Source organism: Oryza brachyantha, chromosome 12, assembly GCF_000231095.2.
Source record: "Oryza brachyantha chromosome 12, ObraRS2, whole genome shotgun sequence".
NCBI classification, from domain to species: domain Eukaryota; kingdom Viridiplantae; phylum Streptophyta; class Magnoliopsida; order Poales; family Poaceae; genus Oryza; species Oryza brachyantha.
In genome coordinates, this window is record NC_023174.2 from 13,096,808 (window position 1) to 13,122,393 (window position 25,586).

At 41.4% G+C, this 25,586-nt stretch overlaps 4 protein-coding genes across 4 annotated transcripts; 2 read left to right on the plus strand and 2 right to left on the minus strand.

Moving 5' to 3' along the window:
• Window positions 1–6,669: 6,669 nt before the first annotated feature.
• LOC102719827 (HIPL1 protein-like) lies at window positions 6,670–11,512 on the plus strand. Its single transcript, XM_040529870.1, has 6 exons — window positions 6,670–6,926; window positions 9,020–9,770; window positions 9,854–9,926; window positions 10,662–10,876; window positions 11,235–11,375; window positions 11,492–11,512. The coding sequence occupies exons 1-6, from the start codon at window positions 6,670–6,672 to the stop codon at window positions 11,510–11,512; spliced, it is 1,458 nt and encodes a 485-aa protein (XP_040385804.1).
• Window positions 11,513–13,201: 1,689 nt separating this feature from the next.
• Window positions 13,202–13,965, minus strand: LOC121055951 (the record flags this gene model as incomplete). Its single annotated transcript, XM_040529220.1, has 2 exons — window positions 13,202–13,804; window positions 13,894–13,965. Coding segments are annotated over 2 exons (450 nt in total), but the record flags the coding sequence as incomplete, so codon positions are not given.
• Window positions 13,966–15,673: 1,708 nt separating this feature from the next.
• LOC102720107 lies at window positions 15,674–17,607 on the minus strand. The gene is made up of 3 exons (XM_006664545.3): window positions 17,309–17,607; window positions 16,636–16,754; window positions 15,674–16,240 (listed from the first exon to the last, which is right to left on the minus strand). Exons 1-3 carry the CDS (start codon window positions 17,514–17,516, stop codon window positions 15,956–15,958), a joined length of 612 nt encoding a protein of 203 aa, XP_006664608.2. The 5' UTR covers window positions 17,517–17,607; the 3' UTR covers window positions 15,674–15,955.
• Window positions 17,608–19,922: 2,315 nt separating this feature from the next.
• On the plus strand, window positions 19,923–25,234 carry LOC102720390 (conserved oligomeric Golgi complex subunit 8). Its single transcript, XM_040529701.1, has 12 exons — window positions 19,923–20,153; window positions 20,257–20,409; window positions 21,765–21,913; window positions 22,113–22,190; window positions 22,268–22,361; window positions 22,588–22,662; window positions 22,972–23,268; window positions 23,351–23,418; window positions 23,515–23,569; window positions 23,780–23,918; window positions 24,085–24,269; window positions 24,386–25,234. Exons 1-12 carry the CDS (start codon window positions 19,995–19,997, stop codon window positions 24,755–24,757), a joined length of 1,824 nt encoding a protein of 607 aa, XP_040385635.1. The 5' UTR covers window positions 19,923–19,994; the 3' UTR covers window positions 24,758–25,234.
• The last annotated feature ends 352 nt before the right edge of the window (window positions 25,235–25,586 follow it).

The following is a 25,586-nucleotide window of genomic DNA, read 5'->3' on the forward strand; positions in this document are numbered from 1 at the left end:
CGCCGCCGTTCCCCACTTCGTCGCAATCGTCATCTTTGCGTCGCCGTCGCCCCTCCGCCCACCACAACCTTCATCTCCGCCCTTCGTCACCGTCTTTCCCTCCCGCCGCTCGCCAGTCGCCGTCGCCGCTGTTCTGCCGGGTTGCGCCCGTGCGTCGCCGCTCGCCGGTCGTCGCCGTCGCGCCACCGTCGCCGTGCGCCGCTGCCGCCGCGTCGCCCGCCGGTCGCCGCCGTCCGCCCGAGCCCGCGCGCTCTGCTCCTCTCTGTTCCCCTCCCGCTGACGAGTGGGCCCCACTCGTCAGTCGTTCCCCGCGCCCCGCCTCCTCTCTCTCCTCCTCGGGCCCGCGTGTCAGTCTCTTCCTCCCCCTCTCTCTCACCGACAGGTGGTCCCCACCTGTCAGCCGTCAGTTTCCTCTCTGCTCGCTGACGTCAGCAGCCCCATTAATTGCGCAATAATTGATTTAGGACTTTTCTGTTTAGCTAAAAAAACCCAGAAAACTTCTAAAATTCATAAGTAATTCATCTAGTCTCCGTTTAGGTCCATTCAAGTTTCATTAAATTCATAAAATTGTCAAGAATCCATTAAAAATAGTTTCTTTCCCTGTTTCAGTAGTTTTATAGCCTGTTTTGTTGGTTTTGCCTTGTTTGTCGTAGGTTTTGACCCCGTCGCAGCGCCGTTCGCTCCCGAAGTCATCGCCGAAGTTCCTCGTGGGTCTAAGCAAGGCAAGTGGCACCCTTCTTTGATCATATTGAACCTATGCTTATAAAATCCCCCGCTTTTACATTCAAACATGCATTGTTTTATGCAAATCTATTTATTGTATTTATCTATTGGGAATTTACCAATATATCCGCTGATTCTCATTTATTATTGTCATCCCAGGGTTAATTTGACTAGAATTAGGGTTAGTCAATGCTTAGTCATGCTTAGTTCAACTAGCTCACCAATTATTATTTAATTATTGTTGCACTTTGGTAGACCTTTAATGGTTGTAATCATTATTAATATCCCGTTGAGGATTAATACAACTAAAATATTGCTTATGGTGGGCTGTGGGTGCATGGTTTTGAGAGTCGTGCCCATGGCAATTAAGGACCGGTTCTCAGGAAACCCTGAAGGTCTTACACGTACTAACCACAAGCCAGAATGGGCAACGGTGAGACTCGTAATCTAGCTTGTCCCTATTCGACGTACCCAGGCAAGGGTAGGCGTGATGGAGTATGGACGGGCAATCGTGGTGTAACAAAAGCTTCTCCTGCTTCCGGATCTACCAAGGCACAAGAGGGGACTGCCCGACTTGGTGTAAAGGAGGGGGTGAAACCTGAAGTGTGGTGCGATTGTCTAGGGAGGGCTGGGTGAAAGGTCTTATCATGGTTTCCGTACTGAGGTATCGTGGTGATACGTTGGGGCATGGTAACATGCTTGGCAGCCATGTCTTGTGGGTAAAGTTGTACACCTCTGCAGAGTAAAACTATTTGAATAGCCGTGCCCGCGGTTATTGGGCGAACTGACAGACTCACTGGGATTAGTTGAACCCCTTTAATAATTTTATTAATCTTGGAATTGGTTTGACCCTGCGCAATGTGGTGTAATGTTGGCAGTGGTTTGGGTCTGTCGCAACGTGGTTTAACGTTGGACAGAGGGTTGACCCTGTCGCTACGTGGTGTAACGTTCGACAGCGGTCTGGGCCTGTTGCAACGTGGTGTAACGTTGGACAGTGGATGTTTATTTTAAATGTTACTTTACCTTTTATTTCAGTTTATTTTATCTACTGCTTTGCTAAATTACTGCAGCTTTGTGCAATTTAACCTTATCCTATCCTTGATACCCTATTGCATTCATTATTCTCCCTCTCTTGGGTGTTACTTGTTGAGTACGGCGGTTTGTACTCAGCCTTGCTTAATTTTTCCCCCACCAGAGCAAGTGCCAGAGCCTGTGTCAGAAGAAAGTTGTTCCGAAGGTTGAAGTAAGGTTCAGTCCGCCGTCAAGAATGCCTGTGGTGTGGAGCCGTCTTCGCCAGCTGAAGCTGAAGAGTAGATGGTTTAGTTTGTTTTTCTTTTTCCGCTACATTTCGATAGATAATTGTTTTTATTTGTTTTTAAGTCGTGGAACTGTGTATTAATTTGTCATAGTGTGTACTCGGGCTGATGCCTGGACCGTGATGTAATACATGCTATTGTTCGGAAATTTGGTGTAAATTTCTGGGCGTGACACACTGCAGCTTGCAGTGCCAAAAATTACTTCCACATTCTGCTTTAAAGTTTGAACTCCTAAAAAGCCTCAAGTTTCAATGTACAGCTCAAATTCCATCCCAATTGTCGATTCCTAATGCTGAAATTTTAAGAAAGCTTTGGTTGTAATGTTGGAGTAACAAAATGGTGTGCCGTTGCCCATGACCCTGGCGGAGCCCTCCTCGATCGCCATCGGCGCACCAGCCGGCGTCGCACACCCCGTGCCGGCCGCTGCGCCTGGCCACTTCACCGGATTTTCTCGCGCCAGTCCGATCGCAGCCAAGCGGTGAAGCAAACCGTCTCCACTGACCTTGGGTCATAATAGGGGTGAATAAAAAGCTTGAAACTTGTGGCTTGGATCAGCTCGTATTGAGCTCGGCTCAGATCTGCTCATACCCGTAGTCTTGATGAGTCAAATCGAGCTGGTGTTTTAGCTCGTGAGCTTTTAACAAGCTCGCACACGAGCTACTCGTTTAGCTCATTAGTACTATTTAGATCTTCTTAGCTAGTGTTTGGCCCTATAATCATATCTAAACTATTATATCTAGTGAGTAATTTGTTAGTTTGTATCCATTCTTATATTAATATATAATAAAATGATAAATTTATAAATTATAGGGATAATTTAAATGAGCCGAACCGAACTAGGCTTTTAGCTTGTTAATGTTACGAGCCAAGCTGAGCTGGTTTGTTAAGATATCAAGCCCAAACGAGCCGAGCCGAAATGTCTCGTTATCCACCCCTAGGTCATATGACACACCATTGGGTTTTGGGCTTCAGACAGCCCGACACTCATATGCTTACCCTCTCGGCAAGGACAAGGCCAAGTCTTGAGAGGTTGCGAACCAAGTCATGAGAAACATGTCTCGTATCGCTAACAACTAGTTATTAAGTATAGATCGAGAAACATCACTTTATTAAAAAAATCATCGACGAGGTTTGACTCTCTAGACTCTCTTTAGCTTTACGTCAACAAGTATTCATCCATCATGTGTTTTCACTATTTGAGCAATTCATGGGATAATTTACAAATCAAAATACGTGTTTTTTTTCTTTTTTTTTTTCTAATCAAGCCTTACCGAGCTATTCGAGCTCAAGCTCGATCGCCGGGCTCGCGAGCCTTAAGCTTAGCTTGTCTAGTATTCGAATCGAACTATCACGAGTCGAGCTTGAGATGTTTATGAGCTCACTAATAATGGATTCCGCCCTGTGCCGAACTATTCGATACATACGACAGTCATACAGGTGACAACTGTCAATCTCATTTCAGGCAGCGTTTAGGTGGAGAAATTTTTTAGAAGAGAGGTCACGTTAACGCGTATGATCACACATTTAAAGTATTAAATATAGTCTAATTACAAAAAAATTTCACCCAAAAACATCGCATCGAATCTTTAGACACCTAAATGGAGCATTAAACATAGATGAAACAAAAAAACTAATTGCACAGTTATGAGAGAAATCGTGAGACGTCTCGTGGTTTACTGTAGGCCAAACATCGAACGTTTGGCTGGATGTCAGAAGCAGTTGTCGGACACGAATGAAAAAACGAATTTTACAGCTCGACTGGAAACCGCGAGATGAATTTTTTGAGCCTAATTAAGCCGACATTAGCACATATTGGTTACTGTAGCACTTATGGCTAATCATGGACTAATTAGTCTCAAAAGATTCGTCTCAAGATTTATCCCATAACTGTGTAATTAGTTTTTAGTTTTATCTATACTTAATGCTCTATTTAAATATCCAAAAATTCGATGCGATGTTTTTGAGAAATTTTTTGGAAACTAAACACGCCCTAACTACGTGCTGACGTTGCTCTCCCATCCCATCGACTTGTGCCGACCAAAGCGCCGCCCGTGCTGCTCGACGTGGCCGGGCTCCGGTTTTGCTCCAGCCGCGGCGTCGGCGACCTCAGCTGCTCCGATGCCGCCGACGACGCCGCGCCGGTTCGAGGCGATGGGCATCAACCGCGCGCACGGAAGGCGGTTCGTGATTATGATTTATGCTATAGATTCATATGTCACCAACCATCCTAAAAAAAAGTAAAGCATTAACGATATCTTTCACAAGAGCAAGCAAATTAATTTTCAAAGAGCTGTGAGAATGTAATGCAACTTACACAAGGTTATATAAAGAATTTAAATTAAATACATGTTACCGAGATTGGCGAATATTTGTGATGATGCTCGGCTCCATTGTTAAATATAGTGAGAACCACTTTCTTGAATAAGCCAAGCTTTCAATGCCTCTCCATGTACCTCTATTCTCATTTGAGCAAATTTAGGTCCCAACAAAATTGGGTCCATCAATATTGATTACCGATTATGAGGCACCCAAATAACCCTCCTTTTAGGTACAAGTGTAGATAAACCAAACATATCTTGCAAACACATTGTGTTGCCTATTTCTCCTAAGTACATAATCATCACACATAATAGTAGGCTTAGGAGTGTTAACTATGAGACTATGTTTACCAATATGTCCCTTTCTTCGGTAATTGTAGCAAGATAGGCTTTGATCTCTATGAGTTGTCTTCTTCCTTGCTTCTTGTTGGTTTGTCTCAATTTTGATGATTTTTGCACTTCTCATCATTTTTTTGGGGGACACACCAAGGCAAAGTGTCTCGTCTCGTAGCAACCAAAACATGTAATGTGAGAGTGGCTTTTGACCATATTCTTCTTACCATCTTTTCTTCTTATCATCTTTACTTGTAGCTTGGTACTTTCTTGTATGTTTTCGCAATGTCTTGTCTTCTTAGCATTCTCCTTGCAGTGAAAACCAATCCCACAGTTGTCATTTGTGCTTATTTGCATGCTTAATATTTGTTTGACCTTTCTGATTTTACTCTACAAGATCAGCAACTATATCAGATCTTTACCCGGTGGCTACTACTATTGTTCACTCATACTTGGTATTATATTCATTAACTAATACGATGAAACTTTTCTAAAGCCAAAATTCCTTTCTTTAAAATTTCTTAGCTTGCAACGCCAATAAGCCAGGCATGACAGATAAACTATGCCACGCTAGTGAGCCGGAGATGGCTGCCCCGGGTCAGGCCTAGCCACGGCAAAGTTCGTGGCGTGGCAGCGCCCATGTTAGGTGTGGCGAAAAGATTCATTTCTAGAAGTATTTTTTGTCGCGGTCTATCCTTAAAATTATTTATTTTACTATTAATAGGACAGCGTGTTATATGGGTTATGTTAATTCTAATTGTGTAAATTAAAATTAATTTTAAAAATAAAATTGAAAATACAATTGTATGTCTTATCGAAAATAGTATATTATGGTTAGCACACGATTGAAGGGGCCAAACGCAAAAATTCGTCGAACCGTCGTCACCGCCTTCACTACCATCCGTCGCCCCGTGTGTCACGTAGGCTTTCTGCCCCCTCCTAGAAGGAGACAGGAGGTTAGATCTGTGATATTTTCAAAATAAAAAAATCAATTTTATGAATTATTTAATAAATAAAATTAAACATCCAAAAAGGCGCGTCGGCCCACGAGCGACGCAGCAGACGCAGTCACAGCGCGACGCAGCGGTAGCGCGCAAGCGCACGCGAGAAGCTCTGCGCAGAATCGTTACTCTCTTGTAATAGTGTTTGTATGTGTATATATATAAGCTGACCTTTATGATATTAGAGATATAATAGTAGAGATTAGTTTGTAATATACGGAGTTAGGCCATGTTTCTTTTAGCATGAGATTATTATAATTCGGATTATTGGAAGTAAGCTGAAAGAAACAGACAACTTATTGAAATAGTTTATTATAATCTAGAGCCCAGCTTATTATAATCTAATAAGCTCATTTAGGTGAGTTTTTTCTAGCTTATTAGGTGAAAAATTACCCTCCATGCCACCCTACTCTCTCTTTAGACTTGCAAACACAATAATCTAGACTCTAATAATTTAGGAAAGAAACAACTCACAATTTATTTTATTACAGATTATAACAATCTAGCTTATAATAATTTGACTTAATAACCTAGATTATAATAATCTTAAGTTGAAAGGTCTTATTAGTATAGACCTCAGCGTGCTTTGCCGCCGTTTGCCCTTTTGTCCGGTTTCCCCTCCCCGCGCGCCCCGCGTAAATATATACCTACGTACGGTCTCGGCGCACCTCTCCCCCTCTCCAAACGACGGCGTTGCCAATGGCGGCAAGTAATCTCAGGCTGGTCCTGCCGGTATTGTACGGTAGTCTTCTGCTTGCTGGCCGGAAACGCCAGCCTCCCGCTCTGCACAGACCAGCTAGGGTAAGCCATTTTTCTCGGATCTAGCTTGTTTCGGTGTATGCGATCGAGCAGCTTCATCAGCTGCTCGCCGTAGTTCGTTTTCTTTGTGTCGATCGGTTCCGTGGGCAAGCTCCTTTGCTAGCTTATTATATTAACTACGTACTGACGTTGCTCTCCCGTCCCGTCGGCTTTGTGCCGATGAAAGCGCCGCCCGTGGTGCTCGACGTGGCCGGCCTCAGGTTCTGCGCCAACCGCGGCGTCGGCGACCTCAGCTGCTGCGATGCCGCCGCCGACGCCGCGCTGGAGAGCCGGTTCGAGGCGATGGGCATCAACCGCACGGGAGGCGGCCGCTGCGCCGGCCTCATCAAATTCATCATCTGCGAGGTAGCAATCTTTCTCTTCATTTTCACTTCTGTGACTGTGAGCAGTGGAGCTTTGGTTTCCCAACGGGAAAGGTCGGGTTGAAGACGAAGATCGATCATTTCTCGTGAGAAATTCGGTTTCGGTGGGCCGAAATTCCGAATGCATGTGGCCTTTTTAATGGGCCTAGTTTGGAGCCCAAACAGATGAGGCCCAAATTGTCTAGTACTACTCCCTCCATATATATTTTTATGTATGACACCGTTGACTTTTAGAATTACGTTTAATCATTCGTCTTATTTAAAATTTATATCCAAATATGCAAAATTATAATACATACTTAAAGTTTCTATAATAATAAACAATATTATAATAAAATAATTAATAATTATATAATTTTTTTGAATAAGACGGATGGTCAAACGTGGATAAAAAAAATTATAGAGGGAGTCAAATCTAAAAAAAGTCAACGACGTCATATAAAAAAAATATGGAGGGAGTCGTTTTGATAGTTTTTTCCCCAGTCGCAGGAAGAAACCGTCGCCGTCGCCGGCGTCGAGACGCCGGGCTGGTGGAGGACCCATGTCCTCTTCCTGTACGGCTTCCAGGTCTCCTCCCGCTTTCTTTCCATTGCTCGGGTTTCGTTTGATTTCGTATTGATTTCCACAAGTCAACGGCATCGTCGGTTCGCCGACCGCCGCGCGCTGGGGGTGGGTCTAATTAGCGATTGGTCGCGGACGCACTGCGCGAGCGAACGGATCATCGCTTGATCGCTTCTACGGTTCTACCTTTCTCGTAGGCCCACACGCCGCCGGCCCAGCAAAATCGTCCGGACTGCCCGCTGCCGTGCACCAGCTGCTCCCCTCTCTCTCACACGCACGCACGTACGTACGTACGTACGTACGTGTGTGTATATATATATATATATACTTTATAAATATAATATTATATCTACAAACTTTAGACATGTAAAGTTATATTAATAAACTTTATACACGTAAAGTTATATATATAAACTTTATACATGTAAACTTTTGTATATATAAATTTAATATATACACACATACATACACTCCATATGAAAATATAAAAACTATATATACATAAACAATTATAGATATAAACTTAATATTGAAAAATCTATATACATATAAATTTATACATATTTATACATGTAAACTTTATATACATAAAGATAAAATTTCTATTTTGTAAAAATAAAATAACCTTACACCTTGCAAATACTGGGCCTTAATCTTCTTAGCCCATTAAATCTCCATTGCTGGCGGCCCAACAGTGCACGGCAGCAGAACAATGCACTGGTTTTTGAGAGTGTTCACGCGCGCTCGCGCGGGCGAATTAGCCTTTTCGGCGCGCTGGTTGGTTGATGCGGCGCACCGCCGGCATGGCCGCCTGGGTAGGCCTCCGCTCGACCAGGGGGCGGAGCCAGAGCAAAACAGGAAGTGGTGTTACTCGCTTGCTTTTTAATGTTTTGTGGATAAGTTTGTGTGTGTGTATATATATATATATATATTAGAAATAGATAAACTCTAGATAAAAGTTTTGTGGACCAGTTCCTGCGCCTAACACAGCTCCGCCCCTGCGCTCGACGTCGGGCGGTTACTAGGACTAATCAAAATCAAATTGAATATATGTAAAAAAAATCCAAATATTCATTTCTCGCTTTATGCAATTGCATATGCAACCATGGAAATAGGACATCATTGTCATGTGTATCTTCGGATGATCAGATCTGCCCGCCTGTATCTGTTCTGTTGCTTTGCTACATCTCTAAAATCTCAGTTCAGTACTAGTTATTTACTAGCATAAAAGCAGACCAAGTAGATATTTTTTATATATAATGGATAGAGATCCGGCCTCCATAAGTACATATAGCCGAACAGAACAAGTAGATGAGTGTACATGTGGAGGTTTAGTGAAATCCATAAATATTTATGGATCCATCTGTTTCAGGACACACTGAAGAGCTGCGGCGTTACCTATTCGTATTTCTAGAATCAAAGGGTGCGCAGAAAACAGTTTTGTACATAATGCGACTGATGAACAACCACATTTTTCTTCTTGTTCATTTCAACATTAATCTTTTTTATGAATAAATTTATTGATGTTGTACTGATCATTTTCACTGTTTCTTTTCATCTTTTCAGAAATGAAATCCATTCTCCAGTGAACTTTTCAACACAGGATCTGCCACAAAGGCAATTCCCCTCTTGTGCAGTTCTTCTCATTCAGAGGACCCTAGTCACAGCGAGGAGAAGTACTGTGAGAAAGTTTGGAAACATTGCAAAAGCACAGCAATATCAAACTCTCCTTTTCAGCCCTCTGCAAAAGAATATGCTGGCTTTACCAGACCATCTTTCATGCCAACTGATTTTTGGTCAACAGAAAATGAATTCTGTGCAGCATTTGCCAGCACACCAAACAACCAGTCATCATGCTTCAATGGATATGGTGCTCTGTCTAACACCAGGAAACTTTCAGCATCTCCTAGTGGGATGTGCCTTGAGAAGATTAGTGATGGACCCTACAGTAGCATGGTTGCTCACCCCGATGGCTCGAGCAAGGCCTTCTTCTCCAGTCAAGATGGGAAGATATGGCTGGCTGCCATTCCTGAACAAGGGAAGGGTGATATTCTGCAACTCGATGAAACGGACCCTTTTCTTGATCTCATGCCTGAAGGCTATCTCGGTTCGGAGTTTCGATTTGTGAGCACAGCATTTCATCCGGATTTTACAAACAATGGCCGCTTCTTTGTTTCCTACATCTGTGATAGAACTCAGTCACCCAGCTCTGCTTCCAAGTGTTCATGTGACTGTGATCTCTCAAAGCTCGGCTCTGTTAACTGCAGCTACCCTTGCCAGTACAGCCTTGTTGTGTCAGAATATTCTGCAAAAGGTCCCTCATCTAACTCTTCTGAGGTATGAATTTTACTGCTTTCCTTGCATTCCATCATATTTATATTCCTGGTTGACCATTATATTTCCATTGTTTTCTCTGCTAGTCAACATATGCTGATCCATCTGAAGTTAGACGAATCTTTTCCATGGGATTACCATATGCATCTAACCAAGCTGGTCAGCTCCTTTTCCAACCTTCTGAGGAATACCTATTTGTCCCGACGGGAAATAGTGGCAAGAAGATAAAAAATCACTTCTCGGAAAAATCTTGAAGCTCAATATCAATGATCTTCCAGGTAAGTTCAATGAGTTAATACATTTGAGTTGTTCCATTTGTCATCTTCATGGTATATTTTGTCTTTTCGATATTTGTTCCTGTAGCATTTCGTTGAGGCTATGTTGTATAAAGGGTGATGTTAATAATATTTTTTTTCATTTTGAGAAATATTATGTTTTCCTGTTTGTGGGCTGTAGAGAGAAATGCAATTGGTCCAATACCTTTAGATTTGGTAAATTCTGGGAAACCACAACATCTTCCCAAAATTTTCACTTGAGTCTCACTTCTTTCAGTTTGCAAATTTAGTCAGAGTTCTTTTAGAATCAGTTCATAATACTATTGTTTTATTTTCTTGTAAGTAGGACCAAGACAATGAAAACAAGAATCTTACGCAAACAGGTCTGCTAAGCTAACAACTGGCATGCTAAATTTTAGTCTGATGGCAGGCTTGTTTAATGCTACCAGTAGATGCAGTTCTTGTTAGGTAATTTGTACCGCGCTATGGATGATGAAATGATTAAAATCATGTGCACTCACTAAGTATAGACATCTAGAGGAAATCTGAAAAATATTGTTCAATCTTTAAGATTGACATTAGTCACAGTAACTTGTTAAACATTTTCATTTCTAAACAGCAAATATTTCTGAGCTACCTTCTTTTGAGCTTGCAGAGCTGAACGAATCTGCTAGCAAAAGCTTATGCGGTAACTATACCATTCCAGTGGACAATCCCAGTGCTGATGATAGTGGCTTAAGGCCAGAAATTTGGGCCTTTGGTCTAACAAACCCTGGGAGGTGCAGTTTTGACTCCGCGAAGACATACCACTTGTACTGCACAGATGATGCCGAGGTATAATCTTAAAACTATAAACAACATAGGAATTAGTCATTTATTGTACTCTACTGCACTGCAAGAGTTATGAAATTACCCTTCTAATATGACGTTCCTCTCTCTCTCTCTCTCCCCGCTGCACTTGAAAATGGTAATATGAATTTTGTGGCTTTACTAGTTTAGACTTTAGAGTAAAATTATGATTCACCTTAAGTTTGAAAATAGAATAGAGAAATGCATGTACCAAAACGCATTAATACAACTTGTGACCTCTGAATGACAATTGATCTTGATCTACTTATATAGCACCAGAAATTTGGAATACATTTCCAAGCTCAACCCAGTTTTCTTCATACCGGTGTTGTTTCATGTTTAGGGAGAATACAAAGTGGTAGACTTGATATCAAAAGGTGGAAACTACAAGTGGAGCGATGTGTACAAGGGCCATACTGGTGCCCCTCCACCGTGGGCAGCTCAAGGAACAAAACCATCAGATAGCATCATCTTCCCAGTGATGGTAACACCCCAACTGCCTCGATTGTTGGTGGATTTGTGTACCGTAGGTCTACTGACCGCTGCTTGTATGGAAGGTATTTATTGTTTTCTGAGTATTACACTTTCCTTGTTATCAAGAGTAAACCTGACCTTCAATGACTAGTTTCAAGGCATGCTCATGTGCTGTTCGGTTAATAACTTAATAGTTAATGTGGTGCAGGTACCTGTTTGCTGATATGTACACATCTGCCTTATGGAGACAACTGATGGCAAATACACCTCCAATGCCATTCACTTCAGATGCTCTAGGGAGTCCCCAATGCCCTGCAACGACTCCACAAACAACCCTCTTGGCTCCATATTTTCGTTCGGTGAGGACAACAAGAAAGACATGTTTATCTTGACGAACCAAAGCAGAGATGACTTCCGGTGGTAAAGGAGTGGTGCCATTGGTGAAATACGCCATTGTAAGTTTCCTGGTCTTGGTCTCAACTCTAGTGGGTGCAGGCTTGTGCTGTGTGTGCAAGGGAAATAACCAACTCTTCGTGGGCAACAAGATAGAGAGTGTGAATGTGAACAACAATGGCGCCACTCCTGCGAAGCCAAGCATATCATCGATCATTAAATTAGAGCCAGTGTTTAGTGCCTAGCAATTGTGTTTAGTGCTGTCTGGCTGCCTATAGAATCCTTGTGAGAGCTAAGAGTATACATTTATGCAAATCTGTATGTTGCATTGTTGAACCATACGATCATCCTGTTGTATTTTTGAGATTTCGTGACATGTTGTATTCCATCCGGATAGTCCTTCAATTGTGTTAATTACTTTATTGGTTAATTGAAAGTATAGATTGCCCAAAACATAATATATTGATTTCACAGCATGATGAAGGGCATTGGCTTCTCTAAAGTCTGATTATATCCTTGAATCTCTTCCAAGTGAATCAAATATTTATGCAAGTAATGCCCCGTTAATGGCACCTATGCATCTGTTCAGTATATGTTTGGCATTAAGGCAGCACACAAGAAACTATCTTATACTCTAAAAGTAACCTAGGAAAATGGATAACATCGTTCAATTTGCAATCCTGATTTCAGGGTGAAAGAAAATCTCTAGGGGACTTAGGCATCTCAAACATTATTGGTGAGCAAACCAAATAACAAACTCTTATTTCAGTTCATGAATAAATTGTGTCAGTAATCCTCTATTTTCAGTAAAGGCTTATATGTATCAGTACTTTTGAGTGATGCATAGAAACATCTTCAGAAAATGAGGCATTTTCGTTTTGCTCAACTAAAATTTTCCATTATCTAGATAATAAGAAGGCACATCAGCAAAATAAATGGATCTGTATAATTAAGACATTAAGTCCTCAGTAAAGTTAAGCCATTTTTTGATTGATTTGCTGGTGTGTTTTTCTTTTTTTTCGGTTTTCGCAGCTTGCTTATTGGTGTAGCGGCTTCTTGTGAGAACAGTTTTTCCTTTTGTTCTTTTCAACTGGAAAACTGGTCCTCGGAATTGATCTTGGATTGGACAATCTGAATACAGGATCATTTTGGTAATGTCCAAATCTCTTGAGTTCAGGTAAAAAAAGGTTTACTCAATCTTGCATATTTACTGCTTCTTCTGTCCTAAAATTTCTTAATCCACTTATGATGATGGAAATTGGCTATACTTTTCTGCTCACCTTTTATAAATTGACAGGACGACGAGCATTTTCAATATGAACTTTTATCATTTCAAAACGATCGTTTCGAAGTTCTCTTGTGCGAAATTCCATTCGTTGTTGTTGAAATCGATACGAGAACAAAATCGTGTCAAAATCCCTCATCTCATTCCCAATTCTCAAATGGGGTTTTGCACAGAACATGAAACCATCACAAGCATTGCAGGCTTGCACTGCCAAAAAATTCATTTCCTATTTAAAACGAGTTTGAACTCCTTAAGAAAAAAGCCTCAAGATGCAAAACGAAGCTTTAAATTCCATCCGATTCTAAACTCCTAATTTTGGTTGTAATATGGAAGAAACAAAATGCCATCGCGGCGTTCGATCGATCACGAAGCCGCGTCATGGATCACTCGATGCCGGCGATGTCGGCCTTGATCATCTCCCGTATGTCCGGCGCCGCGGTGGCCGCGGTGACCGTGACCATGGCGGCCGCGCCCTCCTCGCCGCCGCCGGCGCGCGCCAGCGTCGCGGCCAGGACCTCCACGCCGCGCCGGTCGAACGCCTCCAGCACGCGGCACAGCGCGCCCGGCCGCCGCCACCGCGCCGCCGGCAGCCGGGCGGCGAAGCAGACCGTCTCCCGGCACGACACGGACACCTCCTTCCGGGCGGCGGCGGCGGCGCCGCCTCCCGTCTGCACCGCCCTGTACGCCTCCAGCACAGCGACCGTGTCCTCCAGCACCTTCACCTGCTCCGCCGCCGCCTCCACGACCTCCACCCTGCTCGCCTGCAGCCATTGACATGCAAGAACCAACCGATCAACAAGGCGACCATCGCCGCCGTGGCTCGCCAAGAAACCGGAGTAAGAAGACGAACCCGGTAGCGGAGGCCTGGGAGCAGCGCGGCCAGCTCGGCGTAGAGCATGGCCACGGACGGCTGCTGCAGCCGCCGCCGCCGCCGCGGCGGGAGCTCCCCCTCCGTCGCCGCGCACGCCAGCCGGCGCCCTCCCGCCGCCATGGGTGTCGTCTCGACGGCGCTCCCCTCCTCCTCCAGCTCTCCCCGTCGCGCGTGCGATAGCGTCGTCAAGAAGCGGAATGGCTTTGGCCCCGGGCGCGCGGGCTAGCTTGTGGCCATGTGAGCTGCTGCTGCTGCTCGGCTCGGTGTTCGGCTTTTTGGTGGTTGTTGTGAAGCCAGAAAGGGAAGCTGCAGGGGGGCTGGCCATGGCGGTGGACAGTGAAGAGACACCACGAGAAGTTGCTATTTTGGGAAGAAGGTGGCCTTCCCAAAGAGACAAGACAAGGTGGCAGGTTTCGCTTGAGGAAAAGGTGAAATAATATATTTACAAATGAAAAATAATTTATAAATAAAAATTTTATATACGTATTTTTAGAGATTTAAATGTAAAGATTAAATAGTAAAGTATGATGAAAAACGTTAAACTTAAGTTTAATATTTCAAATTTTGGTTTATAAGTATGGCCGCGTTCGATTAGGTGAGAGGGAGAGTACATGATTAATTAGTTAGGAAAACATTATTAGTTACTACCTAGACTATTCGTCTTATTTAAAAATTTAGTACAAATATAAAAATGACAAGTAATGCTCAAAATTCTTTTGATAACAAAGTAAGTCACAAGTAAAATAAATAATATTTTCATAATTTTTTGAATAAGATAAATAGTTAAACATTACAAGTTAAAAAGTCAAATATCTTACATTATAAAACAGAGAGAGTATTAATTATTAAAAAATATATAAAATAGATTAATATGATTTTTTAAAAACAACTTTTCTATAAAAAAATATATCGTTTAGCAGTTTGGAAAGTATCGCGCCGAAAACATAGGAGCTAAGATAAATTAGCCCAAGATTGTCTTGGTGTCTCTTTTTTCAACTATTTTCTTTCTACCGCAACTTTGGCATTGCAGCCATCAACTCACCTCCAGTGCAATAATTATGCACGAATAGCTCATTGCATTAGTAGAACATATACTTCAGCCGCATTCGGCAGGGAGAATGTTATCAAAGTTTTTAATAGTTCGGAAAGTGTGCGGGTGGAAAACGGAGGTATCTGGATAGGTTATTCTTCTGTTTCTATAAAAGATAGCTTTCTGGATTTGAAGCTTGGTACAGTGTGTCTAGATTCAAATATAGAATTTTGTTTTTCTTAAGGATGGAGAGAGTACGAGTGGATGATGAATGGATAAAATTGAGTTTATAGCAATTATCCAATGACACAATTCACAAATGAATACATTAACTATTTAGAGCTTATTCGGTTCAAAAGATTTCCAAAGAAATTTTGTATGAATTGAAACCTCAGTATTTTTCTGTAAATACCATTCATTTCATATGACCCTAGCCAATTTCTTAAAATTATATCGTGATGGGTTAATTTCAAAGAATCCTTAGCATGAGGCGAGACCTCGTAGAAAATTTCTTTTGGATTAAAGTTACCATAACACCCTATTCCTTTACTTTTCCTATTCATATAATTTTGTAATCCTATAAACTGAATAAGCCTTAAAACCCCCTCGGAGAAATGTTAGATGAAGAACAGAAGAAAGTTCTAAAACATAGTCGTGTTTAATTTAATAGCTTGAGAAGCATATTCGCCATAATTCATAATCCACAAGTCCAAAAGAACGGGAGATGTACTATCTATCAATCCATGGTGTGAAAATTAGGATCGGTCTCCACTCAAAGTTTTTGGCAACAAAAATCATAGTATGAATTAGCACTTGGATCATCAGTGACAATCCAGTCATTTCCTGTTTCTCTTATATCCAATCATCTCGCCTCACAAGTCACACATGAAAGAAATCAAAAGTGCGTGCATCATCAGCATGGCATTGGAAACCAGGAAAAGATTTACAGTGTGGAGTAACAGAAGCCAGTCGAAACAAGCAGGTCACCATTAGCACGTAATTTAGCAACATTTACTTGTTTGAGATTTCTAGTGCCGTCTCCAGCAGATGCTGGATCCTGTATTTCATTACAGGCTGCCCAGATCTTGTTTTCTTGAACATCTTCTCCCTCAAATCTTTCCGCCTTGCTTCAGACTTCTCCTGCTCCTCCCTCTTTGCCTGAATTATTGCTTCACGCTCCTTCTTTGCCTTCTCATCCTCTGCATGTTTCTTCTCATACTCGTCCTTCAAGCTTGGCGCAACACGCTTCTTCTTCTTACTATGCAACTTTGGCGCATCATTTGCATCAACTCCTTCCTATAATATAAGTTTAAATTGCATTAAATCATCATAATGTAGTAACTTTTGATCTACTCTGTACAATTTTAGATGGAAGAATTTTTTTAGCCAGGTTGGCCGCAGAGAAGGACAGCCGATTGTATCAAGATAATTGGAAGAAAATTACAAGGTGCAAATTACAAACATGATTTGGCCTTTACAGAATCCTGTCAAAAGCCAGGACTTCAGATGTATGAATAATTAATGCCAAATATGAGCTCTAGTTTTATATAGGAAGATCCTAATATAGAAACCATAAAAAAAAAGATGAAAGATTATCAGAATAATGTAGCAGCCCATCATTGTTTCAGCCCTGAAGTGTTATTCGTTTTGGTTGCACTATTACTACAACTAAAAATAACACCAAAGATTACCTTTGGGTTTGGGTTTGGCAGTGGAAGTGGAGGAGGACCGTCTGACTGATTTAGTTGCTTCTTTGACCTCTTATACTTGCTAATCAATTTAGCATTCTTGTAGAATTCTTTCTGCTTCTCTGCAGATTAGAGCAATGATTATTGTAACAGTACATTTAGCAACATAGAATAGTACTGCTGAAACTAAATGGCAACAATAGCATTTGCCACACACATTGCTAGAAGATTTATATAAAGCTTTTGAAACAAGAAAAAATAGGGGGGCTCAACTGATATATAACTCCACTATTAAGCATGAGTGCCACCATTAGCATCCAGTCTGAACATGTTTTACAATGGACAAATATCTGCTATCCCATACACTTTCCATCAGAGTAACAGATAAAATTGCGTAACCATCTAAGCATTGACAGTTCTAGCCACTTCCACATCAGTGAATTTCGCATGCATTTGTCCCGTTAGATTATTCTTGAGCCAACGAACAATTGCCTAATCAGTTGACGTGTCACGAAGAACCTTAACCCTAACACGCACAAACGCAGTGATCCACGGAATATCTAATGATGCGTAACCAATCAGTTAATCTGCAATCCAAATCATCCACGGAATCCTCGAGCACCCACATGGGAATCAGATCGAGGGCGCGAAGGTTAGCAGTTAGCGGTGTACTCACTGATGAGCGCGGGGTTGTAGCCGGTGTTCCTGGACTTGGCGTTGGCGAAGGCGGCGAGGGAGAGGCCGCCGCCGCCGCCGCCCCCGAGCCGCTGCTCGTTCCGCCGCCTCCCCCCGCCCCACCTCCCCTTCCCCTTCCCCTTCCTGGGCCCCTCCTCTCCTCCTCCCCCGCTTCCAGCGTCTTCACCGCGTGGCGGCGGCCGCTTCATCGGCGCGTTCTTCTGGCGGTGGCGCGCGCCGGGTGGTGGAGGGACGGCGAAACCCTAGAGGCGCCTTGGCCGTGCGGAGCGATAGCGGAGAAGCGGCGGCGGCGACAACGAAAGAAGAATTTGGCGGTAACTGGGCTTGGGCTTTGAGGTCAAAGTGCGAGCCCAGCGAGATGTCGAATTTGAAACGAAATCTGGTGAATTTCGTTTCAAATTCGACACCGGCTGATTGGTTTGGGGGAGCTCCGGTTTTTTTCCTTATTTTATGAAAGAGTAAATTTCAGAAAGAAAAAACCATGTTTATGGTCAAAATTGTGGAAAAATGTAGGTATTATGACTTGTAGCATATATAATACTATGAATTATGATTCTAAGCTTTCGTAAAACCTTGCTTGCATTTAGCTAAGCTTTTACTGTATTTGCAAAGTATCTAAGAAATTTCTAACTATTGTTTTTTTATACATGTGGTTGGTTTAATTATTTTATATTTTAAATGACATCATTTATATTTGCACGATATTTCAATAAAATGGTATTATAAGAAACTGTAAAATTTGTAATTATATGCTACAAATTATAATACCCATGGTTTTTGAAATTATAATATCCAGGGTTTTCTGAACATTACAGTTTTTGAAACGACCTCCGAAATTTGGATGATGAACAATTGCAATATTTAAATAAATTGAAATAATTTTGTGGACATTGCATGTAATCCTTTAACTAAAAAATATTACATGTTTACGATAGTACGGCAAATTGAGATTGCCAGTTTTATCCTAATTTTCATTTACGAGGGAGTGTTTGTTTTATCAATGGGCTGTTCATTTTGTTACCAACATAAACCCTATCAAATTTTGCCAAGGGCAACAATCTATAACATTATCCAAATTCCCTCTCACAAAAACTTGAAAAAAGCAACAAACAAATAATACTTTTCCATTTCGGCCTTACCAAAAATATTGAAAATACCAAAATTTGGCGCAACCAAAGTTGGGTGTGGGTTATTTAGGCATCAAATTGAACATCCACGGTATATTTCTTCATTCGGCTTTAAACATTTGCTTTTCGAGGGATAAATTTCAATATTATTTCTAAAAACTAAACTTCTTTGTTATGATTGTTTCACAAATATTTTAGATCTATGGAAAACTAGTAAGGTAGTATTAGAATTTGTGTGTGACCAAAGTTTCGCTAAGCTTTCCACTTAAAAATAGGTTTCAGTAGAAAAAAATAAAGGCTCCTTTGGAACACATTTGTTTAATCAAATTTTCACGTGAAACAATTCAATTCATTTTCATAAAATTCCTCCGGAAACTTTTCCAAGCTGAATAAGCACTTAGGCCTCTTTCAAATGTAGGAATTGCACAAGAACTTTGAAGGAAATGAATCGTTTTTTTGTAAAAATTGGTAAATTTTTTTGTTTCAAAAGATCCTCATATTACAAAATTTGGTAATTTGGGGCAACATTATTGATCTATTTCAGACTGCTACAACAACAACATATATATTTGTCATAAAACCGTAACTTTGTTGACATGCTACCGATACTAACAAATAGGGTCCACATGTCATGCAATGGTTTCTTACAGAGGAAAATAATGAGACACCTCGATAGGACACGGTTAGCATATGCACGGTGTTGTATGCCGCATTAGGTGCCACATTGCACCGTTATTTCATTGGGTTGAACTATAACGACATGGTCTGATTGAGATACCACACTCGGTTAGTGAAACTAGGTGAGAACCTTAATTATGTGCACCCATGTCGCTATAGTGTAGCCAGATGAAGCGCTAACTAAGGTAGCACCCGGCATAGCATGTTACTAAGGTGCATGCGCTAACTTGTCTTGATGACGTATCTTTCGTTTTATCCATGGCTGCTGGTCAGACCAACTACATGGAATGTCAGCCCCTTCACAATAAGGGTAATGTGTTTGAGTAATTGAAATTTTGTGATAATTTTCTTCATTATTATTGTAGCAATATGAAACATGTCGTTAATGTTTAGCAAGATATAGCAATGTTTATGTTATTGCAAAGGTCTCCGAAACCAATTTTCAGCATAGAATGATAATCATGGTTTTGTAACAATAATTATGATTATCATGATATTCATGGTTTTCGCGGCGGTTATACCACTGGCTTTGCAAACTCTGGGTTGATAGTTTAGTCGTGTAATACTTTCGTTTCATATTATAAGGCTTTCTGAATTTATCTAGATTCATTCATGTATTAATAAATATATTTGTATATGTGTCTAAATTTATTAATACACAAATAAATATAGACAATAATAGAAAACCATGTAACGTACACGAAGGGAATAGTTCTTTGAAATTTACTCTAATCCAAAGGACTAAACTGCAAAACCAGCAAAACCTCCAAGGTCCTAACCGCAAAAAAACTCCCACCCTTCTTCTCCCTCCTTCCTGCTCCTCCACTACTCTCCCTCCAGATCTCGCCCACCCCCACCGCCATGGACGTCCTCGACGCCGGCCACCGCGCCTCGCCGGAGGCCCCCTCCGCCTCCGCCGCATCCGACATGTCCGGCGCCTCCGTGCTCCCGCTCGCCGGCGCCGCCTACCAGCCCTACGTCTCCGAGCTCCTCTCCTTCTCCATCGAGCGCCTCCACAAGGTAACCCCCTGCGCCCGCGGGCTCTGGCTGATGCTTTCACTTCTCGATGGGGGGATGGTGATCTGATGGTGTGGTGCGTGTATGTGTGCGTGTGTGCGCGCAGGAGCCGGAGCTGCTGCGGGTGGACGCGGAGCGGGTGCGGCGGCAGATGCAGGAGGTGGCGGTGGAGAACTACGGGGCCTTCATCGCCGCCTCCGAGGCGCTCTCCTTCGTCCGCACGCAGCTCGAGGGGTTCGACAGGCACCTGGAGGCGCTGGTAACGCGGCTGATACTGTGACCCTAGTACGAGAATTCCGTTGCTCTGATGGGAACGAGTAGATCCCTGCTTGCTCTGTTGCGCGGCAATGTGAGGTGGAGTGATCCGATTGGTGATTTAGCTTGAGTTGGAAATGTGATGTCGAGTGATTCGATTTGTTGCCCAATGCTGTAGACTGTAGTACCTAGATCCCACTTTAGTGTTCATGAAATTTAATGCGTAGGTTTGCATTTGTGTGTTGATGGGCTTGCCCTGCCCTGGTTGATTATCATATCATTAGTTTTGAGTTTTGAGTCAGTGAAGACTTCTGTTCTTGTTCGAGCCATTCAGTTATTGACCACTGAGAATTACATGTGCTATAATTGATTGTTGTGGGGTGTATCATATACTAACTTTCCCTGATATAGGATATATGTACTTTTGTTCCCGTCGAACCAATTGATGTGATCACACCATACCTTGGGATGCCAAAGGTTCTAGCTTCTCTACTCGAGGGAGTAGAGACAATCATACTGTTAATTGTTGCAGGTATGCTGGCGAGAAGTGACACTAATTACCTAGGATGAAATAGACATGGATCCTTGCTCATGGGTCCAAAGTATTAACAGTGGAGTTCATGTTCTCACATTGAGGACAGATCAGATTGTTTTTATTTCGACGTGTTATCTTATGTGAATTTTATGATGGATAGACCACAGCACTATCAGTTAATGGGGGTTACAATGACAGTTTCAATGAAAAATCTGGTGCCCTATGTTTTCTATTCAAGGATAGTTGAGTGGCAAACTTCAGTTAGTGGGTTGTAAACTTGCAATACCATTGGATGATCTGATCACTTTTAGTAAATATAAATCTTTCGCATTGATATCCTAGCTGTGGGCTTGTTCTTGTTGCCCAAAATTTCAGAATAGGCAACACCTTAAGCACTCTCTGCAGTGTCATGGTCATTTGCTTTCATAATAGATTTGAGGTACTTGTAAAGATCATGAGACCGTTACATACAAAATCGACTGGATTCATGGAACCACTTTATGGCAATGTTGTTGGTATCACTGATTGCTTGTTTATTAGCAAAACTAGTAATAGAGTTGGTGCCACTTTTAAAAGACCAATAATCAGGTTAATGTTTTCTTTTTCTGGCAAGGGTTGTTATGCTCTCTTTTGTGCTTGCTTAAGCTGAGACAATTTCTCTGACTTCTGGAAGTTGTATATTCTGATTTTAGTTATATCGATGATTTTAGTTATGCTATAGACCAAAACTGCAGCCTTTTAGTTTTTTTCCCGTTTGAGATGTATTCTTAAAAGTTTGGCATGTAATCTTTGTCCCTTTATTTACACTTATAAACTTATTACAGATAGAGGAGATACCAAATTTAACATCCGGCTGCACTGAGTTTGTTGAGTCAGCACAGCAAATTTTAGAAGAGAGGAAGCTCAACCAGACTTTACTAGCCAATCACAGCACACTGCTTGATCTTCTGGAAGTCCCACAACTGATGGACACGTATGTGACATTTTTCCTTATAATTTCTTGAGTATCTTCACTTCATGTTGAGTTGTTTGATGTTGTTGATATGCAATTTGGTTCTTGATGATTCCTTAATTTGTGTAACCTCCAGATTCATGTTACTCAGTAAAACATGGTTTGAGTTGTATAATTGATGAATCATGAACAATTTCAATTAACAATCTACTGCTCACAGATGCATACGAAATGGGAACTATGATGAGGCACTTGATCTAGAAGCCTTCGTTAGTAAAATATCGAAGTTACACCCTGAGTAAGTCATTTGACATAATGGTTATTGTGGCCTTTGTTATTGGCAATTATTTTAACTGTATGCCATTTCAATTGAAGTTTACCTGTTATCCAAGGATTAGCTGCTGAAGTCAAGAAGACAATACAGTCATTAATTTCACAGCTTCTCCAGAAACTTCGATCAAATATTCAGGTGATTGTTTTTGTGTATACTAACAATTCCTGACTAGGACCATTATATGTTTCTCATTTCCTCCATTTGGTCTATTCAAGTTGACCACTGTACAGAACGACAGATCATATTCTGTAAACAGCCAAGTTCATTGTGTCATTAATTTCATTTCTTTTTCAAATTTGCTTGGCATTGTCTCCTCTTCAGAACTTCGGTATCTAACTCCTGGTCATTTGACTGTCTGCAGTTGCCTGAATGCCTCCGTATTGTTGCACATTTGCGCCGCATTGGAGTTTTCAGTGAATCAGAATTGCGCTTACAGGTATTCTGAATTTCTGATGTAATCTGGATAGAACTATATGTCAGTATACCGCTTTACATTTATTTTTTAACTTGAGTAATTCATTTGTTACCCTAAACCCTTAGTTCAAAGTGGTGGTCCAGAGTACTACAAACTACTAAATGGAGGATTTTAATTGTAATAATGATATTTCATTTAGCTCAAAGTAGTAGTCCAGATTTCTATAAACTCTTAATGGAAGAATTTTAATAGTTATATTTCATCGAGTCAAATTCACTGGATGATGCATATTGAGTAGTTCCTCTCTCCTAATTCTGATATAATTTCTAGTTCTTGAGATGCAGGGAAGCTTGGCTTTCTGGGATTCTTGATGACCTGGACCAGAGGAATGTATATGGGTACCTCACAGGCATGGTGAGTTGCCACAGGACACATCTATTTGATGTTGTCAATCAATATAGAGCAATATTCAACAATGACAAGTCTGGAAGTGATGAGAACTACGATGGTGGATTGCTTTTCAGCTGGGCAATGCACCAAATAAGTAATCACCTGACCACACTTCAAGTTATGTTGCCAAATATAACAGAAGGTGGCTCTCTGTCCAACATCCGTGATCAGTGCATGGTATGCTTCTGCTTCAAAGTAACAGTTATTAGATTGTAATTGTTGGATTCATTGTAAATTTTGATCACTTTTCATCTTGCAGTATTGTGCAATGGGCCTTGGCTTGGTTGGACTGGATTTCCGTGGTTTGCTTCCACCAATATTTGAAAAGTAATTGGCATTTACTTCCAAATTTGACCCCATGTTAGATTATTCACACTGCAAACTGAACCTGTTTCTTATTGATGATGTTATTGCTTGATGCAGAGCGGTTTTAAATTTGTTTTCAAAGAACATGAGTACAGCAGTCGAGAATTTTCAGGTAATGCAAAATGTATAATATTGTTATGGATGTGGATGTATCATTTAATTCTTATTTAGATAAATATAGAATAAATTCAAGTTACAAGCTTCATGGTACTGTTTTACTTGGTCTTTTCAGCCGTAGTCCACATTTTCTAATCTCTACTCTTTCTTCCTCAAACATTACTATAGCACTATAAATTCACCATTTTACCTTCCATCATGGTAGGTTGTTCTGGATTCACATCGTTGGGTTCCCATGCCATCTGTTGGCTTTGTAGCAAATGGAGTTGTGGATGAGACTTCTGATGATGTGACGCCGCCTTCTGTTTTAATGGAACATCCACCTCTTGCAGTGTTTGTTAATGGTATGTTCTGTTGATCTTTGCCCCCTTCCCCTCTCTTTCACATACAGGAATTCAAGAAGCCTATTATGAGATATTGAAACTATACATCATCTGTTGACTCTAATGTGTCATGCTTGTAATGGCTGTGAAAAGTTGACATGCCATCTGTTTAAACTATTTGGTGTAGGTGTTTCGGCGGCAATGAATGAGCTAAGACCGTGCGCACCACTGAGCTTGAAACATGTACTTGCTGAGGAGGTCGTGAAGGGATTGCAAGCGGTTTCTGACTCCCTAGTAAGATACAACGCCATGCGGATGCTGCGGGGGAATGAGTCCTCTCTTTTCCTTTCACTTTGCCAGGCATTTATTGAGGTATGGACTGGGGAAAGAAACACATGTTCCAATCCTCAAACCTATAATAGGTCAAATTATGATGGTGATATTTATATAGTTCTAGAGAAGGATCACAAATTGATTTATCCTTTCAGGTCGCATATCCTTATTGCTCTGCATGCTTCGGCCGATGCTACCCGAATGGAGCAATATTGATCACAGAGCGCCGAAGCACATTCGACGCAGTCAGCCAGCTGCTGACTGTACCTGCAAGGTCCAACAGTTCAGAGATCAGCATCGAACGGAGGCAATCAGGCAGCATTGAAAGAAAACAGTCTGAAGGCATCGAGCGGAAGCAGTCAGGAGGCATCGAAAGAAAGCAGTCGATCGATGAGGCTTCTGGGACAGCAGCCACGGAGAATGGGGTCACAGCTGACGGACCACCGCCGGTGGCAAACGATGATTCTGGGACCTCTTCAGCACCAGCTCAGCCTGATGTGCAAACAGCTGCAACAGCAAGTACGTAGCTTGAACCTTCTTAATGCGGTATTATTGCCTTTTGATGGAACCTGTCGAAGTTCTTGGTCATGGCCTGGTTGTCGTCATCCAGCAAGTGTTTGTTTCTACGGCAAAATTATACTCGATGAGAGTTCAGTTCGCGTCTTTTCTCATGGTCCCACAATGTATACAAGCATCACACACCAAGATCTCTGATCTTAATTTGTACAATAACATCCATTAAATTTTTAGCTGGCCACCATTAGTCCATACCTAGATGTTGTAGAGTGAAGTTTGTTTCAGGGTGACAATAAATCGATAATTTGAAGTGATCGTGCTACCTTGATGATTTCACCTCTACGACTATCTCCTACAGTCGTTTCGCGTACTTGTGTTTATATTCTATTTTTTATGCACCAAGTCCCTAACACATGTAACTATCTAGTAAATTGACTCCTATGTCTAATAGGTGTAATACAAGTACGAAAAAAGAGAAAAAAAATCAAACTATTTACCACCTCCGTTTTATATTATAAGATTTTCTAAGTTTTGTTTAGATTCATCCAAGTATTAATGTATATGTTTTGTATATATATCTAAGATTTAGTAGTATATATATGAATCTAGGTAGGTCTATAAAGTCTTATAATATAAAACGGAGAGAATAGACGTTAAAAATAACCAGGTTGTATATTACTCGGCATGTATTTTAGTCTGTTTTGATGGTTGAGATAAACGGATAAACCTGATAGTCGAGATGTGTGAATATTATCGACCATCGAGGTAGGTGTGCCGTGCTTATTCCTTTTTGGAGTTTTGATAGCAACAAGCTGTAGAATGAAGCTATGGAAGTATGAA